The 25,900-nt window shown below is 34.0% G+C and overlaps 1 protein-coding gene across 1 annotated transcript in view; it reads right to left on the bottom strand.

Moving 5' to 3' along the window:
* The window catches only part of LOC129230565 (dynamin-2-like), an 85,365-nt gene that overhangs the window by 21,343 nt on the left and 38,122 nt on the right, over positions 1-25,900 (bottom strand). The window contains exons 7-11 of the mRNA XM_054864970.1: positions 25,696-25,804; positions 16,324-16,518; positions 12,899-13,034; positions 3,330-3,388; positions 1,572-1,710 (exon numbers count right to left, since the gene is read on the bottom strand). Coding sequence (XP_054720945.1) covers positions 1,572-1,710; positions 3,330-3,388; positions 12,899-13,034; positions 16,324-16,518; positions 25,696-25,804 — 638 coding nt within the window. The remainder of the gene's footprint in view (positions 1-1,571; positions 1,711-3,329; positions 3,389-12,898; positions 13,035-16,323; positions 16,519-25,695; positions 25,805-25,900) is intronic.

The following is a 25,900-nucleotide window of genomic DNA, read 5'->3' as shown; positions in this document are numbered from 1 at the left end:
GTCGAGTTTCTTAAAACTGAGTTACCTCAGTGTGGAGCAAAACACATATTTGCTAGCGGGAATGGATCATAAAATGAGCTTAATATTAATGAAAATTAGGGTTTAAGAACAATTTAAACTTGAATCTTTTAGTAAAGTTTTAATGCATGATTTTTGGAATTCTGAAGAACAGGAAATCTTGTTATTAATCCATCAATGCCCAGTGTCGGGCTTTTTTTCCAGTAAGTTGAAAGCTTTTTTTTTCCCCGACTGTTCTTCGAAAATAATTCTCTAATCTTCTTAAGATACGAAAATGATCTTTCTTTAATAGCCGAGCAGATTGAAATAGTTAAAAAATAATTGAAGTTACAAAGTTATGTAAGAACACCCTTCGCATTCTGCTCTTCAAAATCACCCAAACAAAAACTTAACATTAAATCGTGTGTTAATTTCATAATTATTTAATTTCATAATTTTCATAAAATATTAAATCAATGTCACGACTTAACATCATATGGATTGATATCAAATCTTCTACATTCTTTCTTTCCTTTTTTTTTAAATATAAAATTGTCTTGGAGAACTTTTTTTTTTCTTTTGAAAAGTTCCAGTCTTGGTTGAAATATACATGTGTACAAAAATTATTAAGTTTAAGCTGCAAATTGAACTAAAGCTTGAACAGTCCGAAAATTAAGGTTATCGGATTGAAGATGTTTTGATAGAGCAAAGCATTGTTCAAAAACTCTCTACAATACACACAAAATAAATAAAAATTTAAACAAAGTCCTGCATGTTAAAAGGCATCAGCCTTTTTACCATTGAAAGAGTCATTTCCCAGTAATTCTTTCAGGTGTCAAATTACTACTCTGAAATTTTAAGAAGGGTATTTATGATTATTTATGATTTTAACTCTTGAGTTTTGAAGACCATCTTGTGTCACTCCGAGATTGCATAATTAAATAGCCCCAGCAGAAAAGGTATTTGTTGATGTGCGATAGATATATATTTTTTTAAGCGTATTTTTAAGAAGTTTCTATGAAAGTATATTATTCATTGAGTAGCTGAAATGTGGCTTCTAGCAGAAGAAAGCGATGAAGATTCATTAAACAAACATGCAATTGAAAACATGAGAGTAACAATGAATGCGAAATAGCAAGGAATTTTCTTGTGAAAAATCATGCAGGCACACGGGAGTCTCATATTGAATGAGCCACCGTTATGCTAAACACACAAGTATGAAATATTTAGCCTGTATGAGAAGATTACTTCTTTAGTGAAAATAAAACATGATTCTCCATTAATGTTTTCTGTTCTGAAAAGGTCGGCATTCAGCAAAAGCTTCAAGAAACTCCCAAGCCGTTATTTAAATAGCCGAAAACACTTGCGCTCTTGTCTGGAAATGTATTGAGTTTCAATTTTTTCTGAGAATCGGCGAGAATTTTTCTTGTGAACATTGATTTGCGATTTACATAAATTGAATTTATTAATTTTTAACCTTCTGGTCGAAAAATTTCGGGGTGTGACCGCCCCCTCTCGTCCCTCCCAAATGCCGCCACTGAATCACGAACCCTGAAATCAAGGGAACTACTCACCAATTTTGCTGTTTCAATAATGGCAGTGATAAGAACATCTTTCACACATGTAATAGATCTTTCCAGAGGCTCTTTATAAGTCTCGAGCAGTTTTCCACCCATGGCATCAAGGGCAAGAGATGGCACTGAGATGGCATGTCTGTGAGAGGTAAACAAATCCTTTAAATGACAAAATCCTCAAACAGCATTTTTTGAAAGCTAAAAACTTCTTTAAGTAACAAATTAATTTTTGCTTGAGAAAATATCGACAGCTTGCGAAAACCACTATAGTTAAAACTTAGAGGATAAAAAAAATGATAATTCCCATTAACAAGTATTGATAGGACATGTGCAATCTGTAGATAGCATGTTTCAACAATAATAAAACATTATTTGTTACTTGTGTTGGTTATTTCCTTCTTTTTTAAAATGAAGCATAACTTTGTTAAAAGTATTGCAGTAGTTTTAAGTGCAATTAAAAAATGAGCAACATCTTGCATATTTATAGTAACTGCACATCACTACATATTATAAAACAAAGTCCTCCACCGCATCCGTCAGTCTCTGATAAACTCTAAAACTATCGCACCAATTATCCATACGATTTTCGCCAATTTATAGAGTGGTTCATGAGGAAGGTTTATAGACTGTTTCATTAAAAGAAAAAAAAAAATATTTTTTTTTTAATTCCAACTTAAGCCACAATTTTTACATAAATTCCCTAACACAGGAGTGAAAAAATGCTTGCACATTTTCACATTATATGTCCATTGAAAATGCCTATTTTTCTGCTGAAGATGGATCTTTCTTTTATTCCTTGTAACTGACAAGTTCCGTTCTTCCTTTTTTTCCTCAGTTTTTGCTTTAAATTTATTTCACATATACCTTTTTTTTAGCACATTGTTGCTTTTGTGCACATTTAAGTTCTGTTAAGCTGAGTTTATACAAATTTTTTCTTTCATTTGCTTGCTTTGATGCATTTTACAGGTAAAGTTCTAAGAACTAAGATAACATTGTATGAGAATTTAATGCAATTAAAGTTAAATTTAACCTGATTGCAACAAACTAAGCACATTTAAACATAAAAAAAAAAACTATTTACAGAATTTGTAACAATATGTAAATGTTCGAACAACCTGAACCTTTTGTACCTGTTTAACAATTTTGGAGAAAATCCATTAAGGGACAAAATTCAACAGAGTGTTTTAAATAAGCTCCTTTATAAAAAGAAGCATTTACATTGAAGGTTATAAATAAATTAGCAACCTCTATGATCAATGTTGCTGAAAAATCTTAGAGTTAGTTTGAAAAAACTTTGCTTCTCTCTCTCAAAAAAAAAAAAAAAAAAAAAAAAAATCCACACTCCTTGAAATAAAACAATTTTTAACTTTACCTTTGGATAATAGTAAATCCGATAGGTGTAGGAATATGTCACATTTTATGAGAAACAAATACAAAAATTAAAAAAAAAAAAAAAAAAAATGAAAAACTAAAAGAAATTGAGATGATTTCTCTCTCTTGCTTATTTATATGCATTTTATGGCATTAATCTAAGTTTTATGGTTACTGTAATGTCTGTTTACTTTTTAGACCATTTAAGTAATTTTTAATCTGCATTGCAAAATGCTGAAAATTAAAATTCTGCTCCTGGAATTTATTATATTTTATACAACATGAAGGTTTCAAAAGTTACAAAAATCAATAATTGATCTGTGTAAACCACAAAGCTAGTCTTTTTTTACATAGTATATTAAATGATTGCTTAGTAAAAATACTTACCTGAGGCCATATATATTGGTAATAAGAATTGCTAATTCCTCGTCATTTGGCATCAATGTCTAAAGAAAAAACTTATGCATCAAACTTCAATATTAATTATTTAAGTTACACCCTAGTGCAAATTAATTGGAACAAAATATTTTTCCATTTATTTCAAAATCATTCCAAGTGTTTTTCACCAATCAAACTAAAATTTGTAAAAATATTTATGGGATGAATAAATCCTTTACCTGACATCAATTTACACCAACCAGGGGAGTTCTGAGCGTGCATGTGTAGGAATTTCTGAAGATGAAAGCTGCAGCTATGATCACGTCAGTTGAAATTTCACTATCGTTTGCAATGGATGTGACGTTCCGAAAGTGTACAAAGATTGCTACTCTTTCCAAACGCTTATAGAGAGATTTCAAAGGTAGTTGACGTTAGTATTGCAACTGTGAGCCGAATTATAAAACAAAATAGAGAAACAGGATCCATGTTTCCAAAGCGGAGAGGGAAATGTGTCCAAAAATCGAAATTAACACCAAGAAATGACTCTTTTATACTTATTCATAGTAAAAAAAGACCCGTGAAAGACTAGTGCAGCATTTAATAGAGATTTAAAAGAGAATGGAATAAATATTAGCCCATCTACTGTTTGGAGGTGCCTTTTTGCAGCCTATCGGCCGATAAAGAAACTGCTTCTGACTCAACGAATAAAGAAAAAGCGCTACTTGTGGGAGTTAAAATATATGAATTGGACTGCTGAATATTAAAGGAAAGTACTGTTTAGCAACGAAAGCAATTTTACTGCCCTAGACCAAAGAGCTCAACAAGTGCAGAGACCTCTAGGCGAAAGAACATGAACCAATTTGTAGAACATTCTCAAAAGAATATGTTTTGGGGTTGTTTCGGTTACGATGGGGTTGGTTCTTTGCAGCCTATTTAGGATATGATGCATTCAGAGCAATATAGCAATATTTTGGAAAAAAAAGGTTTTACCAGAGTTGAAAAAACGATACCCAAATGGAATGGGGATTTTAAAGCAGGATTTAGATTGTTTCCATTCTTCCAAAATGGACAAGAATTTCATGTCTGAGAACCACATTGAGACATTGGGATGGTCTGGGAACTTTCCTGATATCAAGCCAATTGAAAACCTTTGTGATATAGGCAAGAATCGTCTATTACATACGAACTATTACATACGTTCAACTATAGAGAAGCCAAAAACTGCTCTAATTCATGTTTAGGACAAGGACCAAAACATTAATGATTGTAAAAAAAAAATGGTGGATTCCATGCCAAATCGTGTCTAAATGTTAGTAAAAAGTCCTAGACATCATATTATGCACTAAAAACTTCTGATTTTATATAAATTTAAATAAAATACTATTTCTTCTTAGTTTTCTTAATTTTCTGAGTTTGTTTCAATTAATTTTGCACAAGCGTGTACAATAAAGCTGATATACAAGAATTAAGGCATTAACTCAATAAACGAATATACACAAGGGAAATTAAATGCACTTTAAATAAATATCAAATTTGTATTTGTAAATCAGTTTGATTTTTTAAAAGTAAAGTTCAGCCAGTTAAAGGTTTTTTTAATATAAAAATTTTTTTGGCAGAGTTAAATAATACTACAGTAGAACCTCGTTAACATGAAAACGCTTTTTGTGAAATATCGCTTAACATGAAATAACAATCATATGAGGCAGCAAGAAGCAAAGGGATGTAAGTGGACATTTTCAAGTTTTGAGTAAAACACAAATACAAATACAAATGTGACGACCAGCAACAGGCTCTGGGCCCAGCTAGGCTGGTCCTAGTCAATTAATTAGACCCCAATGAAGATCAATGGCCCTCTTAAAGCTATCCACCCCCTTGCTCATTACCGTCTCTTCCGGTAAGCTATTCCAAGTGCCCACGACCCTGCTAAAGTAGTAGTTTTTCCTGATTTCCAAGTTAGCCTGAGATTTAAATAGCTTAAAACAATGACCCCTTGTCCTGCTTTCCCCACAAAAATTTAATCCATTTACATCTTTCATTTTGATAAATTTAAATAACTGAATCATGTCCCCTCTGACTCTCCTTTGCTCCAGGCTATACATGTTAAGCCTATTAAGTCTGGTATCATAATCTAAATCTGAGAGTCCCCTTACTAATTTAGTTACCCTTGTTTGAACCCTTTCCAATACAAAAATATCTTTCTTCAGATAAGGCGACCAAAACTGAACAGCGTACTCCAAATGAGGTCTTACTAAACTCCTATATAAAGGCAGAAGAACTTTCTTAGATTTGTTTGAAATAGATCTATTGATAAACCCAAGCATTCTGTTGGCTTTGTTACTAGCAATACTGCACTGTTGACTAAACTTGAAGTCCTGATTTATTAAGATACCCAGATCCATAACATTTTCTGCCTGATTTATGACTGAACCCTGTAAATGATATCTCATACGCTTATTTCCATGACCTAAGTGTAGCACTTGACATTTCCCTACATTAACTGCCATACCCCATTTATCTGCCCACTTCGTAATATGATTTAAATCCTCTTGAAGCTGATTTACTTGTTCTTCATTTTCGACAATCCCCATAACTTTTACATCATCAGCAAAACAATTCATGCTTCCAGAAATATTTTCATTGATGTCATTCATAAATATAATAAACAAAAGAGGCCCTAAAACTGATCCCTGAGGAACCCCACTTAAAACATCACTCCAATTAGAATGATTTCCTCTCACAACTACTCTTTGCTTCCTACCAGTGAGCCAATTTCTAACCCAAAGTAAAGTTTTTCCTCCTATTCCTATGTCAGCTAACCTCCTATTCCTATGTCAGCTAACTAGCAACATGCGGTACCTTGTCAAAAGCTTTTTGAAAATCAATATAAACAACATCCACACATTTTTTGTTATCTAAAGCTGAGGTAACCTTGTCGTAGAAATGCAATAAATTAGTAGTACAGGATTTACCTTTCCTGAAACCATACTGCAAACTAGTCAACAGACTATTAGTCTCTAAGAACTTCATGATCTTAATTTTGATCAAAGTTTCGAAAATCTTACAAATCACCGAAGTCAAACTTACAGGTCTATAATTCCCAGCAATACCTTTAGACCAAACACGTTTAAAGATAACATCCTAGGTAGGCTTTCATTGAATATTATTTCTACGTCATGCTTTATAACAGAACCTAACAGGCCTACTATTACTATCTCTTGCCCCAAGAAAGAGGAGAGGTTCACCTACCATATGTACTGGTTATCTCCAAATTTTTTATTTTGCCACTTACATCCCTTTGTTTCTCACTACCTCATATATAACAATCATTTATTGAATAAGATGAAATAATTATTACGGTCCCATGAATTTCTCATTCGTGAGGTTCAATTTTATTAGTGTTTGTTGGAAGTATGTATAGTAAGTGGCACAGAAATTTCTCCTAACATATCAATAGGCTGTATCAAAAAATCTCATTTTCAAGATGAAAAATTTTAAGTTTTTCTTTTCAAGGATTTCTTGTTTGATTATACAGTAAGAAAATTTGAAAAGAAAAAAAGGGACAAAATAATTCTTCATATATTATTTTAATTTTTTTTTTACCTACCAGTATTTTACAACAGGAATTGAATATGAAAACTCAATACAAAATCCAGAACTATAATTATACACTCTGTCGCCAAAAAAAAAAAATATATATATATATATATGCACCTAGAATAATTAGAGCCACAATCATGAAACTCGGCACAAATGCAGATTGGTAGCCGATATGCAAATGATTAAAATTTCAGCGGCAATGAAACAGGGCTAAGCGCGCTATGAGCATGTGAATTGCACAGGTGGGAGAGTTTAAAAGCATGAGTACTTGTGCCATAGGGCTATTCAATTGAATATGTTGACTTCAGAAGACTGTATTGTGTCTTAAGATGCCTGTAAGACGTAACCGGCGGCAGTACGAACAGCTGACGGAATTTGATAGGGGCCGTATAATAGGCCTCAGAGAAGAAGGTTGGTCAAACAGAAGTATCGGCCGTCACGTCGGTCGGAGTGATATGGTAGCTGCTCGGTGTTGGCAACAGTGGACCACGGAAGGGAGAGTCTACCATCGCGGAGGGTCAGGGCGTCCCAAAACACAAATGAACCCGAGGATCGCACAATCAAAAGAGAGGGCATGTCAGCACCGACAATGTCGCTAGCATCTATTCAATGCCACATACCTCCTTCCGAGCATCCGGTGGTATCTAGGGAAACCATTAGGAGACGACTGGCCAAAGTTGGCTTAAGGAGCCAACGCCCATTAAGACGATTGCTACTGACCCCACATCACGGCAGTGTCGACTGGATTTTTGCCGACCTCGCACAGCTTGGAGTGTAACAGACTGGAAGCGTGTGATCTTCAACGATGAATCCCGATTCAGTCTCGAAGCTGATGATCACCGTACACCTGTGTGGATGCGCATTGGCCAGCGCTTCAATCTGGCATTTGTTGTCAAGCGGCATACTGTTGGCAAAAGCCATTATTTTTGGTTCTTGGAGAGATTCGTAAAAAGCTTGACTGTATTTTAAATTGTTTAAAACTTACCTGCAAATTCAAACCTATTCGAGAAAAATAGATTCCTGGTTTTAAAAGACGTAAATTATTCGGCAGAAGAATGAAATCCCCAAGTGACTAAACACCCAACAAGTCAATCACGTGTTTCGCCCATCGGCGGATGTGACGTCAGGCCTCGAGAGTTGAGGATCTTTCTGCTGAAAGCAGTGAAGAAGATAATGTAAAATAGCAACAGTTAAAATAGTAACTGTGTTGAGTTGCTTTAAGATGCAACAGATGCAAATTTTGATGACGTCACGTCATTGCGTCAGGGTAACAGTGATGGTTTAAATAGAAAGTCAATCAATCAATCGATCTCTTATGATTTGCTTCCGTTCTGCAGACGGTTTGTTTTGATATGAGCATGTGAGCTCTGGTTGATTTGTCCACGCAGGGGACGTGGAAGTTTGTTCAAGAAATGTAAGAATTAAAATTCGTTTTGCCTAATAGTAGTGCAGGATAAGTTCTAAAACAGTACCCTATGTTTGGAAGGCGGTTTTGTAAAAAATAAAATTAGAAAGAAAGAGTTGATGTATTGAAATAGGCTTAACAGGACCGGAGGACCGAAACTGCTCATCCTAGGTTCCGAGCTGGTCGGACCGTACGGGTTCAGTGTAGGGTGAGGCATTTCTTCGAATGGTGAGGTGACCTCTAAGAGACTCTACTACTGAATGTTCTCCTGTTTGGCAAAGGAAACCAGGTAAATAATTTCCTGTACTGCATATGGTGAGGAGCTCTCTACTGTGGTATGGGTGTGCCTGGAATGCAGTGACCATTGACAGAGGATGGATGGTCTGTCGTCCACGTGTGGACGTGTGGTTTTTTCAACTCAAAAGTTCATCCTTTTGATGGATGTGGCCTTCATGTTTTGTGTGCCAAGTGCTTGTGAGTGGACTTACAAGGGTATGTAAATTTTCCAATAGTTTTTCATGGAAATGTGGCATGCTGTTTAGGGTTGTTTATTGAAGACGTTTTAGAACTGAAATTTAGAGAAAACGAATAATGTGATATTTCTTGTTGATATATGTTGGGGGGAAATACATTTAATTTGTTTATGGGGATTTGATTTTATAAATGTTGAATGTTTGTTTTTCCTATTTACACATATACATATGTTTTAAATAAAATGTTGTTTAAATTGAAATTTAGTTTCCATTGCTTCATTTCTCCCGAACTTACCATTCCACATCCGTTGGTCCTTTTCCTGAGGGCCAACACATACAGCCATTTCACCAGGTGTGAGTGTGTGGAGCGATTTCTTGGGACACACAATCACCTCTAGGTGTTCTCCAAGGTGCATCAACAGCTCGCAGATACATGGACAGCATTTTAACGCCGATTGTTCTGCCCATGCTATTAAGTCGCCCAGGTGCCATTTATCAGCAGGACAATGCTTGTCCACATACTGACTCTCTCAACATTGTCTTCAGGGATATGACGTACTCCCATGGCCTGCCTGGTCACCAGATCTTCCGAAAATAGAGCATGTCTCGGACGTGCTGGGAAGGCGTGATACAGGGTAATTAACGACGCAGTAGCAATGATTATGGCATGATCTTCCGCAGGGGGTCATAAGTAATCTAATTGATTCGATGCCACCTCATGTTTTGGCTTGTATAGCTGCCAGAGGTAGCTTTACTATTTACTGATTTGTAACCTTTTGTATGCTGTAACTACTTAGTAAAATTATCTTTTATTCTGAATTTTTAATCATCTTCTTATCTCTTTATACAACCTGCCAAGTTTCGTGAATGTAGCTCAATTTCTTCTGGGTGCATATATTTTTTTGCGACAGAGTGTATTATAATGCTATATTATTAACTCTTAGTTGCCTTTTCAATCGTAATGGAGTCGTTTCCAAAATTTAAAAAGCATTTTTTCTTGAAAGAGCATGCTTAAAAACATAGGATCTGACCATTTTTTAAATAATTTGTTCAAGCTTAATAGTTTTAAAAAAATTACTTAAATCGGCGAGCTTTCAATGTTTATGCTTCTGTCCGATGACATCACAAATGATGAAATGCCATTCTGTGTTGCCATTCACAAAGCAAAATATTTAATTTGCATTTTTATTTGCATTTTTACTCACATACATTGGGAACGATATGGTTGATAGCAAGCGTAGAGCGCAATTTTAATTCACTTCTTGATTATCATAACGTGGAATCACGGTAGAAAGATGCAGCAAAGTGCATCATTTGCGACGTCATCAAGAGCACTCCTCTTTTCAAAAATCAGACATTTACAAAAATTTATTAAAAAATAACTGTTGGGAAAATGAAAGTATTTTCTGGGTTCATGTTATTTTTTTTCGCTTATTCTATCGATTTCAGTTACAAAAAGTACTACTTTTGACTGAAGGAAACAACCCTATTACACCTGAGGCAGTGAGAAGCAAAGGGATGTGAGCGGACAAGTTCAAGTTTTGAGTAAAATGCGTTTAAAGTCGACACCCTAGGTAGGCTTTCATTGAAAAGTTTTCTAAATGATGCTGTATAGCAGCACTTACCAGGGCTATTAGTATTATCTCTTGCCCCAAGACAGAGGAGAAGTTGACATACCATTTGTACGGGTCCTCCAAAATTTTAATTTTGTCAGTTACATCAGTTTGCTTCTCACTGCATCATCTGTGAATCCAGAATGCAAGTTTCTTTCGGTGGTGCAATTTATATGCAACGTGCAATGCTTCCTTGTGAAAAAAAAAAAAAAAAAAAAACTAAAAGGAGACTTGAATTTTTGGCATTTTAAATTCAAAGTATGTTTTTTGGAATCACGAGCATGTATGTGTGTGTGTGTAGGAGTGTGTATGTATGAGACAGTGTGTTGGCAAGCATGGGTGTATGTATGCGTGTAGGATTTTAGTTCAAGAGCCCAGGAGTGCCAGACCTACGTCATAGTATAAAGGCCCAAAATTTTTCTGTGTAAGGACATCAGTGGAAAATCTCCATAAAAATCCTCAAGTATACCTGTGAGCAAGAGGGCCCCTTTCGATATGCAAATTTCCTACCTGTCGGTTCAATTTAGGTAGCTGTTTTTCTGTTAATGGATCATGGATTCGTGGCAATCAATAGCTTGGTTTTTGTTGATGTTGGTCGTCTTGTGACAGTTCGAATAGCAAGGGCAATTTGAAAGCCCTTTCCTGTGTAGAATCCAAATAAAGTTAATTTACGTTTTCAGATAGTTGCCTTAGCATTTCTTTAACATCACAGCAGGTAAGAAAGAATCGCTATTATTTAAGCTGAGTCGTGCTGACTTTGGCAGGAAACAGATAGAAAAGGTGCGTAAATTTGCTGCAAAAACTAACCATCATAGATTCATTCCATGTCCAATCACCTGGTGGTCCCTGTCCAACCATCTCCAATTTGGAGGACGTTTCAGAGAGGTGCAGACATGCCTTAGAAACTAACCTATGCAAATCTTCAGCTTCCAAGACACAAATCATGAGGAACTAAGGTACCTCAAAAATAAAAAAAGCGGGCTCCAAAATGGCCTTCAATGGGAGAACCGTGCTAAACCTGGCAATTCGTTTCACAAAGCTGGTCCACCATTTTGGAGCCTTTTTTTAAAAATCGATCCTAGACCCTCAGGAATTGGGTCTTGGAAGCTGAAAATGTGTATGGGTGAATTTCAAAAGCATGTCTGCACGTCTATAAAATTTCGCTCAAATCGGAGATGGGCGGGTGGAGACTACGAGGTCACTTGACATGTAATGATCTAGTTTTGATGCAACTTTTCCTACCTGTTTCCTGCCAAAGGCAGTGCGACTCAGCTTAACTAATAATGAACCTTTCTTACCTGCTGTGATGTCGTTATGCAGAAAACTTTCGGCCCTTTATACTATGACGTAGGGCTGGCTCTTACTTTGTATGGACGCAACGAGACTGTTTTCACTAGAGAAGCAGCATCAGGAGGGGCTGGTCGATGGTGCTGCTGCAGATGAAGGAGGGGGGGGGGGGAGGGGAATAAAATCATAGGAATGTCATTCAAAGGTCAAATGAAAACAATAAGCAATTCGTGATTGCTCAAAAAAAAAGTTTTGATGTTTATTTTTTTAAAAGCTTTTTACCTTTATTGCCAATTCAAAGAATATTAATGGTAAATTAAATCCTTATTTCCCCTCCAAATCAAAATAATTGCCATGAAATTGTTGAAAACTGGAAAAATAGAGAAAGCTATTTTTAAAAAGTAGTAGGCTATAGGGGGAAAATGACGGTTATATTTGAACTCAGGATGTCATTGTACATAAGTACAAGCAGGAATAGTGTCAGAAGCATTTTTTGTGCCTCTCAATGTGATGTATTTATTCATAATAAAATATTTAACTTTAAAAAAAACTTTTTTGGGGTACTATGTGAGAGTCTAAATATTGAAAATGAGCAAATGTTTCAATTTTTAACAATTACGCTCGACTTCAGAGTTTACATCAGTTAACTTCAAATTTAAAAAATAAAATTGAAATCTGATTTTAAAAAAAAGAAAAGAAAAAATGAATTTTTGGCAGAATATTAAGAATTTTGGGCTTTCTGGGGGAAATCTAAACATTTTTGATCTGAACAAAACATTTTTGGTACAAGTACTGTAGGGGCAACTTTTATCAATTTAAAATTTTGAATTTCCAAAAAAATTTTGAGTCGAGTTCATCACATTCAAATAAGCTTTAAATTAACACATTTTTTTAAAAATTTCAAAAAAGATTTTAAAAATTAAACTTCAATCTTTTATGAAAAATTGTTATTTAAGCACAATGTTATGAATTTCAAAAAGAAAAATCGTTTTATTACAATGAAAAAAATAAAAGAAAAAAATATCACTCTTATCTGTTTCAAAATAAAAGGTGGTCAAACCTATTTTTCATGTTTTAAGTCCCATTGTTTCTGAATGGTTTAGTCCCTAGTTTAACATCACTTGTATTCAAGAACTAACATGATGCAACAGCAAATTAAGAAAGAAAATTTGTTACTTTCTTTTTATAAAATATTTAACTTACCAAGTCCAGATTTTGCTGAACTTCTGTGAAGAGTTTATGATGAATGTGAGCTCCAACAGTAAGCACTTTCATGTCAACATTTTCGGAATGACCCATCATTTTAACATTAATGTCATCAATAAATTTTTGAATTAATCTAGAAAAAATGAAATTACAAAACCAGTTTGTAGCTCTCAAAAATGTGGAATTATATTTAAGAATGTCACAAAATTGAGATTTTAGAATGAGTCCAATCACATTTTGTAACCTTAATGTATTTGCACATAAAAACTCTAAAACCATCCAAAACTCTGTGAGTTGAATCTAAAAGGGGAGGAGGTGGGCATTCATCCCATATCCCTCCCCTCCCCCCCATCACGGACACTATGATTCCTTTGAATATTTAAAATTTGTTTTTGTAAATATGCTTTTAAAATAAAGAATAAAATAAGCCAATATTAGCTTATTTTATTATTTTATATTTTACTAGCAGTACCCGCACAGCGATGCCCGTGCTAAAAATTTAATGGAAGTTCGTTGAATAAAAAAATTGACGCCCCTCCCCCTCTGATGCGAAATAATTGTTTTTCTTTGCATAAAATGCGTACACATCTTTTCAAAAAAAAAAAAAAACTTTTTAAATTTCTTTGGAATCTAAAACTTTTTGTCAAATCATTAAATTAGATTTACAGTTGCTTTAAAACTCTATTTAGCAAATGAAGTGGTTTTTACTGCAATTTAAAATATTTCTCCAAATAAACAAAAAAAAGACATCAAATAATGTCTTTCAAATGTAAAAATAATTCCGCAGCTCTATTGTTTATTGCCAAACTTGCCCAGCAACCATGCTATCATAATCCATCCGTCTAACGAAAAAAAAAATCCCGTGGAACATTCAAAAATCATCAGAAAAAAAAGAAAATGTCGTACATTTCACTCGGATAAAAACAAATCAAAAGTTTCTTTTCTTTCCAAACAAATCACCAAAACAATGAATTGCATTAACGGTTGCCTTAAAACAATAATCCTAGACTGGACCCCCTGCTCAGCGCCTAATGTGCCAAGCGACCAACGCTACCGGAACCCAACCCTTTTGCGAGTGAAGCGTATGTTTTTTCTTTGGCAATAATAAATGTTTCGCCAAACAAACAAAAAGGTATAAAATCACATCTTTCAAATCTTTATATATTAAGAGCTGCTTTGCTCGATTTACCTTGAGAACAAAAATTGTGTGAAGTGACATATATTCAACAATTAAAAGAATGACTTAATAACTTAAAGAATAACTTAAATAAAAGAAAAAAAACACCATGCAAAATTACCCTTCCAAACAATGACGACAGATACGAAAATACTTTTAAGAAATTAAAATGCGAAAGATGGATTTTAAAAACGTAACAATGGAAACCTGAAATAAAATAAGTTTAAAAATCAGATGCAAAATAAGAAAATAAACAATGGATTCAAAAAGCGTAACCATGGAAACGCGAAAATAAAATGGTTGACAACCTGAATCAAAATGACATATTTCGAAATTGATTTAAAAACGCTTGTAACTTTTTTCCTTTGAAGATAGAAGCTAGTTTTTTTGACCATAGGTCGAGAGAGATCTGGAGCAAAAAATCTTACTTTTTCCAACGCTGTCAAAAAGAAAACTGTGGGACAATTCCTTCACTTTTTATTGATAGATTTAATGAAGAAAGTAGTTCCTAAATTTCAGCTAAGCCTAAAAAAGTTCGAGCTAAAAACACAAATTACAACTCCCGCTGTAATTAAGTTAGAGCATTGAAATAAACTGTTTAGAACGCAGAAAATTCTACCCTTAACGATATATAATATTAATATGTGCAAGTAATTTTTCACCCCTTTAATAGCCAATAATAGGCAATTTACATGAAATTTGGGCCTAAATTTGGATAAAAAACGAACTATTTATCGGATTTTTTCGAATTATGGCCTATGTTACTCGGTAAGAAAGCACTTTTCATACAGTGAAAGAATTTTTCAAATAGGTGCAATGGTTCCGGAGATTACCTCGAACATATAAACACACAAAAATCCTCCCTCTCTCTTTATAATATTAGTAAAGACTAGTGGTACCCGCACGACTTTGTCCGTAGTTGAAAATTAAAAGGTCATTCGGTTCGCCTGTATATTTACAAATAATGGATGAAGAATTTCTCACCAATTTGCAATGTTCGTTCGCTCTCTCATTCCAGGTCATGATAATTTCATAATTTACTTGTCCATCTTATGATAATTTTGCTCCGGAAAGCATTCTTAAAATTGAAATAGAAAAAGAACAAAATTGAATTTCCGAAAAATCGCTTCGAGGTGCACACCCCCATGCTACAAACTAACTTTGTGCAAATTTTCATGAAAATCGGCCAAATGGTCTGGGCGCTATGCGCGTCACAGACATCCTACAGACATCCAGACAGAGAGACTTTGAACTTTATTATTAGTAAAGATTATTAGCGTTAAGATAGCTATTCATACTCCAAAATACATTACATGACAAAAACATCTACAACATGTTAAAAGATTTAAATCTCAAACACTGGTAGTCATTTCCTGTAACATAAGCACTCAATGTTGGGATGTCTAAAAATTTAAATTTTATTAATATTTCAGATACAGATAATACAGATATTTTCCCCATGGTTTAGCAGGATATTTTCCCCATGGAAACTGATTTCAGTGCAGATTAAGAGTTATTAAAATTCGACATTTTTAATAACTTATTCATTAACGGCTGAAGAAGAAATGTTTTTACATAGAAAAGAGTACTAAAAGTAAGGAAGTTCTAAATTCTAGGGGGTGTGAGCCCCTCCCCCATATGGGCGGCTTTGTTGCACGGTCCTGGAGTCGCCCCCGATAAGAAATATGTTCGCAATAACTACAATAAAAATAAATATTATTGACAAAGCAGAGTTTGTACACCACTTCAATAATAATTTCATTTTGATAAATAAACAAATAAAAACCAAACAGTAATGATAATTTTTATATTAAAGAAAAAAAGTATAACAAAAAGCATTTTTGGAATAGTTTTGAAAAATTTTGGACAGGGTTTGAGTTGTAAAAACCGACGCTTTAGATACAGCCTTGTGTACAATGCATTTAAAAGATGTGCTTTTTTATGCCAGGAACTATGATACTGCCAGAGCAAAAAAGTCAATTTATAATCGTTAGATACATTGCAACTATATTATAGGGCAGTATTCAAACTAGATCTCGGATTTTGGTAAGTTCAGCAAAGAACCACCACCACTGAGAAAATACCATTATACTGAGCCCTCACAGAACTGTGCCATTGGGAGAAAAAGAAAAGTTTCATAAAAAAATTTCTTCTTACTCATAAAAATTCCTTTGGAAATTATGCTGAATTACTTCAAAAAGAAAGAGAATAACAGCATGTTTTCTTAAAAATCAGCAATACTTACTTTATTAAATAAAACTGCTTTCCATTTGGACTATTTCCCATTATATTCTCAAACTCTCGCAGTTCCTTTCTATATGAAATCAGCTTTTGAGATATTTCATTACGAACTTGAGGCAAGCATTTTTTGATGTGAGCTTTTAGTGTCTTTTGAAGTAACTTTTGAAGATACTTGGTCCCCATTTGATGAGCAATGTGCCTAAAATTTAATCAAAGAAATTCCTTCTGTATTAATAATTTCTCTTGGATCTCCATTAATACAGTGAAGCACCGTTTATATGTTTCTTTTTTATACATTTTTATCAGTTATACATTTTTTAGCCCCTGCAAAGTCTAATGCACTTTAATCTATACCTATTATACGTTTTTTCGTTTGTACGCTTTTTTCATACAGTCTCTTCAAAAACGTATAAACGGTGCTTCACTGTATAATATAACGATTAACCTATATAAGTTGACCACTCCCAGGGGAGAGACGTGTGCACTACACATGACAAAAGGAATTAATGTACAAGGATATGCAATTTTATAGAATTTACAAAAGAGTGGAACTCCCAATTATCCAAATCAATTAGGACACCTCAAATTCGGATAATTTGACATTTTCAAAAAAAGAAGGGGAGGGGAGGGAGTATTTGTCAACTACTGTCTTTATGTTGAAAACAGAAGAAAAATACTATTTTGAAAGAAAAAAAAAAAAGAGTTTAATTAAATGAAAGAGTTGCAACGGACGTCAGCAAATACTGCACTATGACACAGTAACTCATCCCAATAATGTTCGCGCTGTGCCTGCACTAGCTTCGCAAAGGGAAGGGACCAAATTACGACACTTCAACGTTCGGATAATTTGACATTTTCAAAAAAAAAAGGGGGGGGGGTCTATTTTTGTCAACTACTGTCTTTATGTTAAAAACAGAAAAAAAATACGATTTTGAAAGAAAAAAAAAGTGTTGAAATTAATTAAATAAAAGAATTGTCCACCAAGCAACGGATGTCAGCAAATACTTCACTATGACACAGTAACTCATCCCAATAATGTTCGAGCTGTGCCTGCACTATCTTTGCAAAGGGAAGGACAGTGTGTATTGACTGAATTGGTATTTTGCGAATCAAGTCCGTTTTCATACTTAATTCGTTTTTCTTTTGAAATTTTGAAAGTGATTCGGATAGTCCGAGTTCATGTAATTGGAGTTATACTGTACAAAACATTAATTTGAGCTATAAATGTTTCATTTCAGTGATATGCAGTTTCTTAAGGTTGTTTTTTATCATATTTTCATCACAATATTTTTTTTATTTTTACTTTCTTCTATATCTAATATATAGAAGAAAGTATTGGATTCGTGCAAATTTTCGAATTTCGAATTTTGACGGATTTGAACGTTTTGAGGTGTGCTGAGTCCATTTCGACTATTTTTGGAAAATGTGTGTCTGTGTGTGTGTATGTATGTGTGTGTGTCACGTCTGTGTGTGACCAGTGTTTTGTGGCCGCTCTACAGCAAAAACTATCGCATGAAATTGAACGAAATTTGGTACACATATGTGACCCTATGTGAACTTGTGCCCATTGGTTTTTGGCGCGAATTCCTCCAAGGGGGGTGGAGCAATGGGACGTTTTTTGAGTTATGCGTGATTGCTATTCCTCAGGAAGTAACTAGCGGAATCAAACAAAATTTGGTCCATATGTTGCCCCTAACTGGAGCAGGTGCTGATTCAATTTTGGTGTCAATAGCTCAAACGGGGGTTGAGTTATAGAACGTTTTTTGTCGTGAATTGTGACTGCTGTATCTCAAGAAATAACGAACAGAATCAAACAAAAATTTTTTGACAAGTAGCCCTTAGTGGGTATAAGAGCTGATTTTATTTTGGTGTCAACAGCTAAAAAGGGGGTAGCGCAATCGCCCGTTCTTTTTTTCCATTGTGAGTGCCCTATCTCAAGAAGTAATGCTACGTTCTGTTTGAAATTTGGAATATATGTGAATCCATACGTAAACAGGCTTTGGTTCAATTTTGACTCCAATCGCTCCAAGAGGTGTTGATTTTTTTTTTTTTGCGAATAAAAATAGTTTTATTAATGCAACAATAAGAAAGATAAATCGTAATAGATTGTCGTCTGCGTATTTCTCGTGATTTTAATTGTATGGAAATGATCGGAAATATTATCTCAATGAATTAAAATTTTTAACTGTTGCCATCTTATGTTTTTTAATAAATAAAATATTTGTAATTAATTCAAGTAAGGCTTTTAAAGTAACTTTCAATTTTCGCTCTTTGCTTTGCTTTTACAATAATTCAGACATTGGGATGGTCGTCAAGTTTTTGCATGTGTCATTTTGTTTTTGTTAGGAATATTGCTTCCTCGTCAAGCATGGGGAGGGATCAGAAAAAGGAAAAATATAGAAGAAAGTTTCGTGATGGCCACAACATACTAGTTGATTTTGTAATGTTTTAATCTCAAAATTAATGTAACATGTTCTTGAAATATATTTTTGTGAATCACGTTTCATATCTAACTATTTGTTTATTTCAGAATTAAATAAATAGCTTGCTTTTATCTAACTTCTAGTGCATACTGTCAACCTGCTTAGGGAGAGAAAAAGCTAACACACTACCCTTTCGTTTCATGCAGTACTTATAGTTGAAAACATCGCAATGAGAAAACATCGCAATGATGATGCAATTTATGTTCAAAAATGCATTGTAAAATTGCAAAATACAGCATGTTCATAACTGCCAAAAATGTTACTCACTTGAAGTTTGGTTTAGATAAAAGTGCTCCACTTTTATCTAAACAAAACATATTTGAATTAAATAATAATTAATGTTTCTAGACATTTTTTGTGTAGTCAGATCTAAGACCTAAGTAAGGAAAACAATTTCATTATTGAAACAGCTCCACATCAACAACAAACTGTACCCAAAGCCTTCTAGCACAAAACACATTTACTAACATTTAAAGGTAAGTTTACTCATTTAAACTCATTCTGTTACGACATTTAGAATTACTAAGTTTATCAGATCTTTTCTATTTGCACTTCTGCCAGGCCTTTTTTTAAAATAAATTTTTCAGGAGATAGGGGGGGGGGGACAAAGGGTATGTATTTAATACATTTTATAGAGAAACAAAAAAATACATACAAGAATGCACTTACATAATGTTTCTTAGCTGACAAACTCAACTTCTACCCCACGCAGATACATCGTTGATATTCCTTACGTCCAGAAAGGGATTATTTTTGAACTCATTCTTAAAGTGTTATAGCGAGATCAGGAACATTGTCGAGTAAAATTAATTTTTCTTCCCATATTGTGAACTGATTTCTAGTAAAATTGTAGGATTCTATCAAATTTCCTGCAACTGGTTGGGGATAATATAAATAAACTGGTAAGTTTGATAAATATGCAGTGATTCATAACATTTATCAATTTTAGTGGTGATTGCAGAGCATTTTTTAACATAGGGACTACGCGACACCAATGTCGCGTAGTGAAAAAAACCTGTCGCCTAGAAGATGCAAAATCGAAACACTGGGCGACATTGGAAAATCCAAGATTGGTTTACGAATTTTTGTAAACGGATTTCTAATCTTTGTAAAACCTCCTCTTCTTTAAAATCGCTGACTTGTACTTGCCGAGAGACTTCATCTTTTTGTTCCCTTGTGGAAAGGCCCTGCTCATAGACCGGGCCATCTCGCACTCGGCGACAGATTTATAAGCAATCGATTAGCACCCCAGCTCATTAGCGCTTCCCTCGATGATAGCCGTAAGCTTTTCGCGGCTATCTGAGTACAGGAACGGCTCCTTGGGGCAGCAAAAGTAGCTTGCATATCTTTTTACAAACACCAGAGGGAACCTCGGCACGTAAAAATTGCCAGCAACGTGTAAACAAACATTTATTGTGACTTTCCGAAAGATTGATGGGTCATCAATGATGAGTTGCCCATTATAAACCTTCCCCGAAATCATCCCACTCTCATGAAGGAATGTTTTTGAGGGAAGGCCATATCAAGGCTCTGCGCCATATAGGAAAGTGACACTTGGGATGTTTTCCTGTTTTTATTAGTCATGGAAGGGGCTGTTCGCAGCGGGGCCATTGTAGACAGCGCCACATTTTTAGAAGGTGCCAGGGGCTCCTACAGGAGGCGTGTGCGTCTCTGAGGTCGTACAATTCATTTCCATCATTGGTGTCGGTAGCAAACTTTTTCTTCCTCAAATTAGGAAAACTATCGAAATACAGAAGAAAAAAAATTCAACGCACTCCAAAAATAATAAGTAAGTTGTATTGCATTTTTTTGAAATGTGTTTTATTTTTACAGTTTTGAACTTTACACCTTATTTTAGATTTCCATCTAAATATTAGGTTCAGACAAAAAATAGCATCGAATAAATAACTTATTCTCATTCTGCCCACTCCTTGTGTTTGATTTGCAGTAGTTCCTGTAGTTTGTCATAGTGTTATTATTGAGTAATCACGAATTGCTTATTATCCTCACTTTTACGAAATTGATGCTGCTCTGATTTTTCAGATTACTATGACGACAATCTTTTTAAATTTTTATTTAGAGAGCAAATTTTTCTTCATCATAGTTAAAAAAAGTCTGCGGTTTGATTTTATTCATATTTATTTCAGGTCTTAACTCAAGCAAACTTTGTTTTAAAAAAAGTTTTTTTTTGTAAAATTATGTTTTTTTTTTAAATTAAAAAACGCCAATTTAGATTAACTTAAACAGCAAAATGTCATCCAATCGTCTTTAATACTTCCAGATTCCTAATACCCATCATTTAAGTTTGATAAGAAATTAAAATACATGACGTTACACGCTGTAAAAAATCTTTATGCTTAGTGTCCTGGTGGATATCGGCCATAAAATCTTAATTATTATTACTACATCCTAATTACCATTTCATTTTTTTATGGATATGCATATGCCTCATACTACCTATTATAAAAAGTAACCAGTACCACCACAGGTGCAAATTTCTGGACCATTTCCGTTCCATTTGAATAAACAAGAAACCCAACGAGTAGGGTCCTATCGCAATTCGTGATTGCGAACTATATAATTTTTTCGCAGTCCTGAATTTCCACGAATTTGTCTGCTGTGTCACGGAAACTCACAACTTTTAGGCAGGGTTATGGATCACTACAAAATAAAATGCTTTTAAGAAATTGAAATAAAAAAGAAAGAAAGAAACGAAGGATTTGAAAAGTGTTACCTACCCAAGTAGTGCCTGAAGTACAGCAAAGCCTTGAAAAATTCGGGTTTTTAACGCAAATAATTCCTACTATAATTAAGTTAGAGAATTGAAAAAAATTGCATAGGCAGCAGAAAAATCTACCCTTTCCAACGATATACTATAATGTTAATACGAGCGGGTAATTTTCACCCCCATATTCGGGAATTTATGTGAGACGCTTTTTGGGGACTTCATTTCATACTAGGTAGAGGTGATTAAAATTTTTGTTGATTAATTACCTTTTATTATTGTCTTAAAATTTTGATTAGCTAATTAATTTGAAGCTAAATATTATGCTTTAAAAATTGTAGTTTTAATTGAACAGGGGTCTGTCCAGGATTTTTTACAGGGTCCGGTTTTTGTGAAAAATCAAATAATTTTGTGAAAAATGAATTAATTTTGTGAAAAATCAAAAAATTTTGCAAAAAAAATTTTTTTTTTGTTAAAACGAAATTTTAGAATTTAGAGATGGCACAAACTGCATCAATTAAAGTTAAAGTTGAGTGTTTTCCTCTTCTATGACGAGAAAATCATTCTGGATTTTTTTTCTGATATTTGCCGGGGGGGGGGGGGGCATCGCTCTTTAAAGTATCAATATTTATCTACCATTCTGCATTATGTTAAATTATACTAGATATATTTCTGTACAATATTTAAAATAATTGTAACAAAAATATAAATAAATAAAACAAAATTCAGAATGGGGTTCAGCATTCAACTTTTTGACCCAAGACACTCTTAAAAAGCCCAGAATTTCGTTTAAAACTTATAAATTCCGTGATTTTAACAAAAATAAAAAGACATTTCAATTGTTTACCTCTTAACAAAGCGTAATAATCATCAAAAATTCGAAAAATCGGATTCCCATAGCGGATGCAAAGAGATCGCAATTCTCAAAGTGAAGGCATCAAAAGTATAAAAACGGCTTGTAAATGAAATATTTTTGATAAAATTATTTTAAAATTGCATTTTAGAGTCCTATGATAACATATCATTAATATCTGTGGACACAGTTGCCCCCCCCCCCCAAAAAAAATAATATAATAAAATAAACCATCTATTCAGCATTTTAATTTTTGACTCATAACAGAAAATGGAATTTTGCTTTAAAAACTTGAAATGAGAGTTCTAACAAAAATAAAGAGGCTTTTCATTTATTTGAATCCTAATAAAGTGAAGTTAGCTTGAAAAAAGAACAAAATATGATTCTCATATCGGATGTTAAAAGATTGCATTTTTCAAAATGTAGACATCTAAAGAAAAAAAACGGTAACTAAAAGAGTTTATTTAAAGTTAATCATCCTTGTTAGCATCGAAAAATCAAAACCCATATAATTTTCTCCCAAAATAACAATTAAACATCGCACCGCACCATAAAAACGCAAATATTGACAAGCCGACAAAATGATGAGAATATTTTCTAATCATGTCATTATAAAGGTTCAACGCCAGACGCTAAGTGGTGACAGTTTTGAAGTTGGTAACCCTATCTGAAGCGATCATATTTTTTCCTCACCCTTAACTATCCCTTTGCAGTTCTAAGTCCATTTCGCAGATATATATTATTATTGTTTATTAAATCATGAGCGGAGAAAAGGCTTATTAATGCCTTTTCAGAAAAGTTTACAACACCGCTGCTAATTAGCTGTGATAAAACAAACAACCATTATATTTATTTGGCAGTAGCAATTATTTATCACTTGCAGGAGCATCGCAAAAGTGCCGATTTTTTTTTTTCAAAATTAGCCGATTTTGTATAAGCTGATCCCTCTAATTTGACTTAAAAAAAGGTTCCAAAAATTATCGGTTCATACACAGAAATATGCGTTATTTTGCTTTCAGATTTGCTCTTTCAATAAACAATTTGTGACAGATCCGATCTTGTTTATCAGAATTTTGAGAAGGGTCCGTTTTGTTTGATCGGGATTTTGTGAAAGGTCCGTTTTGGTTGATCGGATTTTTGTGAAGGGTCCGTGAACGGACCCAAATATCCTCTGGCCAGACCCCTGTTGAAATAGCACTAATTAATATAATTAACAGCTAAAGCTTCTGATTTAGTATTCCCTCATTTTTAAAGTTCATTCCGCCTTGGAACTCCCCCCCCCCTAACAAAATTCTAGCTACTTGCTTACGGCCCTGATCATCTATTTTAAAAAAATAGTAACAAAATTGGCTTTATGCTGTGAGTGCTATGTAATTCTTCTTCACTCCTTTTTTAATATGGGACCTTCCAAACCACTCCTCTTGTTAATATTACCAAAGATCGTCTACAAACTGCGTTTTAAAAAAGAACTTGTAAAAGTTTCCAGAGGGGAGGGTCCTCCACTTCTCCTTTTCGCCAACATTGTTCAAAATCAGCATGAATTTTGTTTTAAGCGCATGAGTTTCAATGTTTCCAAGGGAGAACTAATCCCTCCCTAACATCATTGAAAGACTTCAAAAACAACGTTTTTGGAGCTCAATTTTGAAAAATTGATGGTCCTCTAAAATCTACTCATAAATCATGGATTGCCTACAAATTTGCAGTTTCATAATCTCTTCAACCTCTAACCTTATACCAAAGATAGTCTAGAATGCGTTTTTAATACTATAAATTAGAAAAAATTTCTGGGATAGGCCTTTTAATCTCTTTTCCCTTTAACATCACCAAAAATCATCTAAAACAGCCTTTCATCAAAATTTCAAACAATTTCCTGGGGGAGCACTCTAAACCTTTTCTCCTCTACATTATAAAAGATTATTAGAATGCATCTTTAAGACTTGCAAATTAGTAAAACTTCTTAGTGCGTGCTTTCAAATCCCTCCTCCACGAAACATCACGAAAAGATCGTATTAAACTGCGTTTTTAGCACTACAATTGCAAAAAAAAAAATCCCGTCGGAGAACCCCCGAACCTCCTTCTTCTGAACAATATTGGACATAATGTTTGCGTTTTTAAGGTTTCAATTTCGAAAAACGCCCGAGGAAAGAGGGTCGCTCTGGAGCGCTTAATATTACGAAAGACAGAATGCATTTCAAAGATTACAAATCAGAAAAACTTCCTGGGATGGGCCCTCAAATCTCTCCTCCCTCTAACATCATCAAAAAAATCGTCTAAAACTGCATTCTTAAAGCTACAATTTTGAAAAATAGACAAGTGAGCACCACCAAACCTCTTCTCCCCTAACATTACCAAAGATCGTCTAATATGCGTTTTTAAGACTACAAATTCGAAAATTTTCTGGGGGAGAAATCCCTGTACCCCCTTTACTTCGGGGTTAACATTATACTTACGGTTAGGTTCATATCGGCTTCCTTTTAAATCAGAATTCCTATAGAGTCACCTCAAAAACAAACAGTACTTACAGAAATACCACCTTGAGGCAACGATATATGCACATATTTGTTGAAAAAAGGGGAAATTTATTGGTAATGCTACAGCCTTTATGATAAACTTGAGTCGCCTAGTAAAAATTCCTTAAAAAATGCTCTGAGTGATTGTGAATACTCACCACTAAAATTGATAAATGGGATCACTAGATCAGGACTGCCATTAACAGGTCTGCACGGTGGTCAACTATACCAAAAGTTGATGCAAGCAAGTGAGGATGCATTATCTTTTCTCTTCCCTCACTCTTCCTTTTTGTCAATTAATAATCAATGATTTAAACAAATAAATTAAAATTTTTATTTATCTTAATTTGCAAAAAAAAAATGGTTTGCTTCATATAGTTCTAATCACCCATATAAGCTCCAAAAATGCAAAATTTTTATATTGATTTTATAAAAATTTCCAGAAAGAGAAGCCCCGATACCCCTTAGTATCAAGGGTATTTTACACTACACTTAAAAAAGGGTTCTCTGTATCACTCACCTAGTGTTCCTCATCCAAGGTCAAATACAAAAAAAAGTGGGAGGATTAAAATAAAAAAAAATTGGTTTATTTATTGGTGAAAAAGACACACAATGAGCAATATCTTAATAGCCCGTTTTGTGACGGCATTAAGTTGTCTGGATTACAAAAGGGCAAAAATCCCTTAATGCCCTGCAATGTCTAAATTCAGTCCCGAGAAGAAGCATTGTGGGATGAGCTCAGGTTTGGTTTTGTTTTTTAATTTTACATACAATTTCAAAAAAATGACTATGAATGATTTCTTACTTATAACACTCCTTTGAAGTAAAAAATTCTTTCTCTTTTCTAAAAATATACTCCATATCTTTGCCCTCATCAATTTCCTTTTGGCTTCTATTTAGCACACCAACATACCCTAAAACAAAGTTATGCTGAATACACATATTGTCTTCTAAACCCTTGCGCAAATTAATGGAATCAAGTTGAGATTTTCAATTTTCGAATTTTTTAG

The sequence above is a fragment of the Uloborus diversus genome, chromosome 9, assembly GCF_026930045.1.
Source record: "Uloborus diversus isolate 005 chromosome 9, Udiv.v.3.1, whole genome shotgun sequence".
NCBI lineage: Eukaryota > Metazoa > Arthropoda > Arachnida > Araneae > Uloboridae > Uloborus > Uloborus diversus.
Note: the sequence above shows the minus strand (reverse complement) of the source record. Positions and strands in the feature narration are given on the sequence as shown.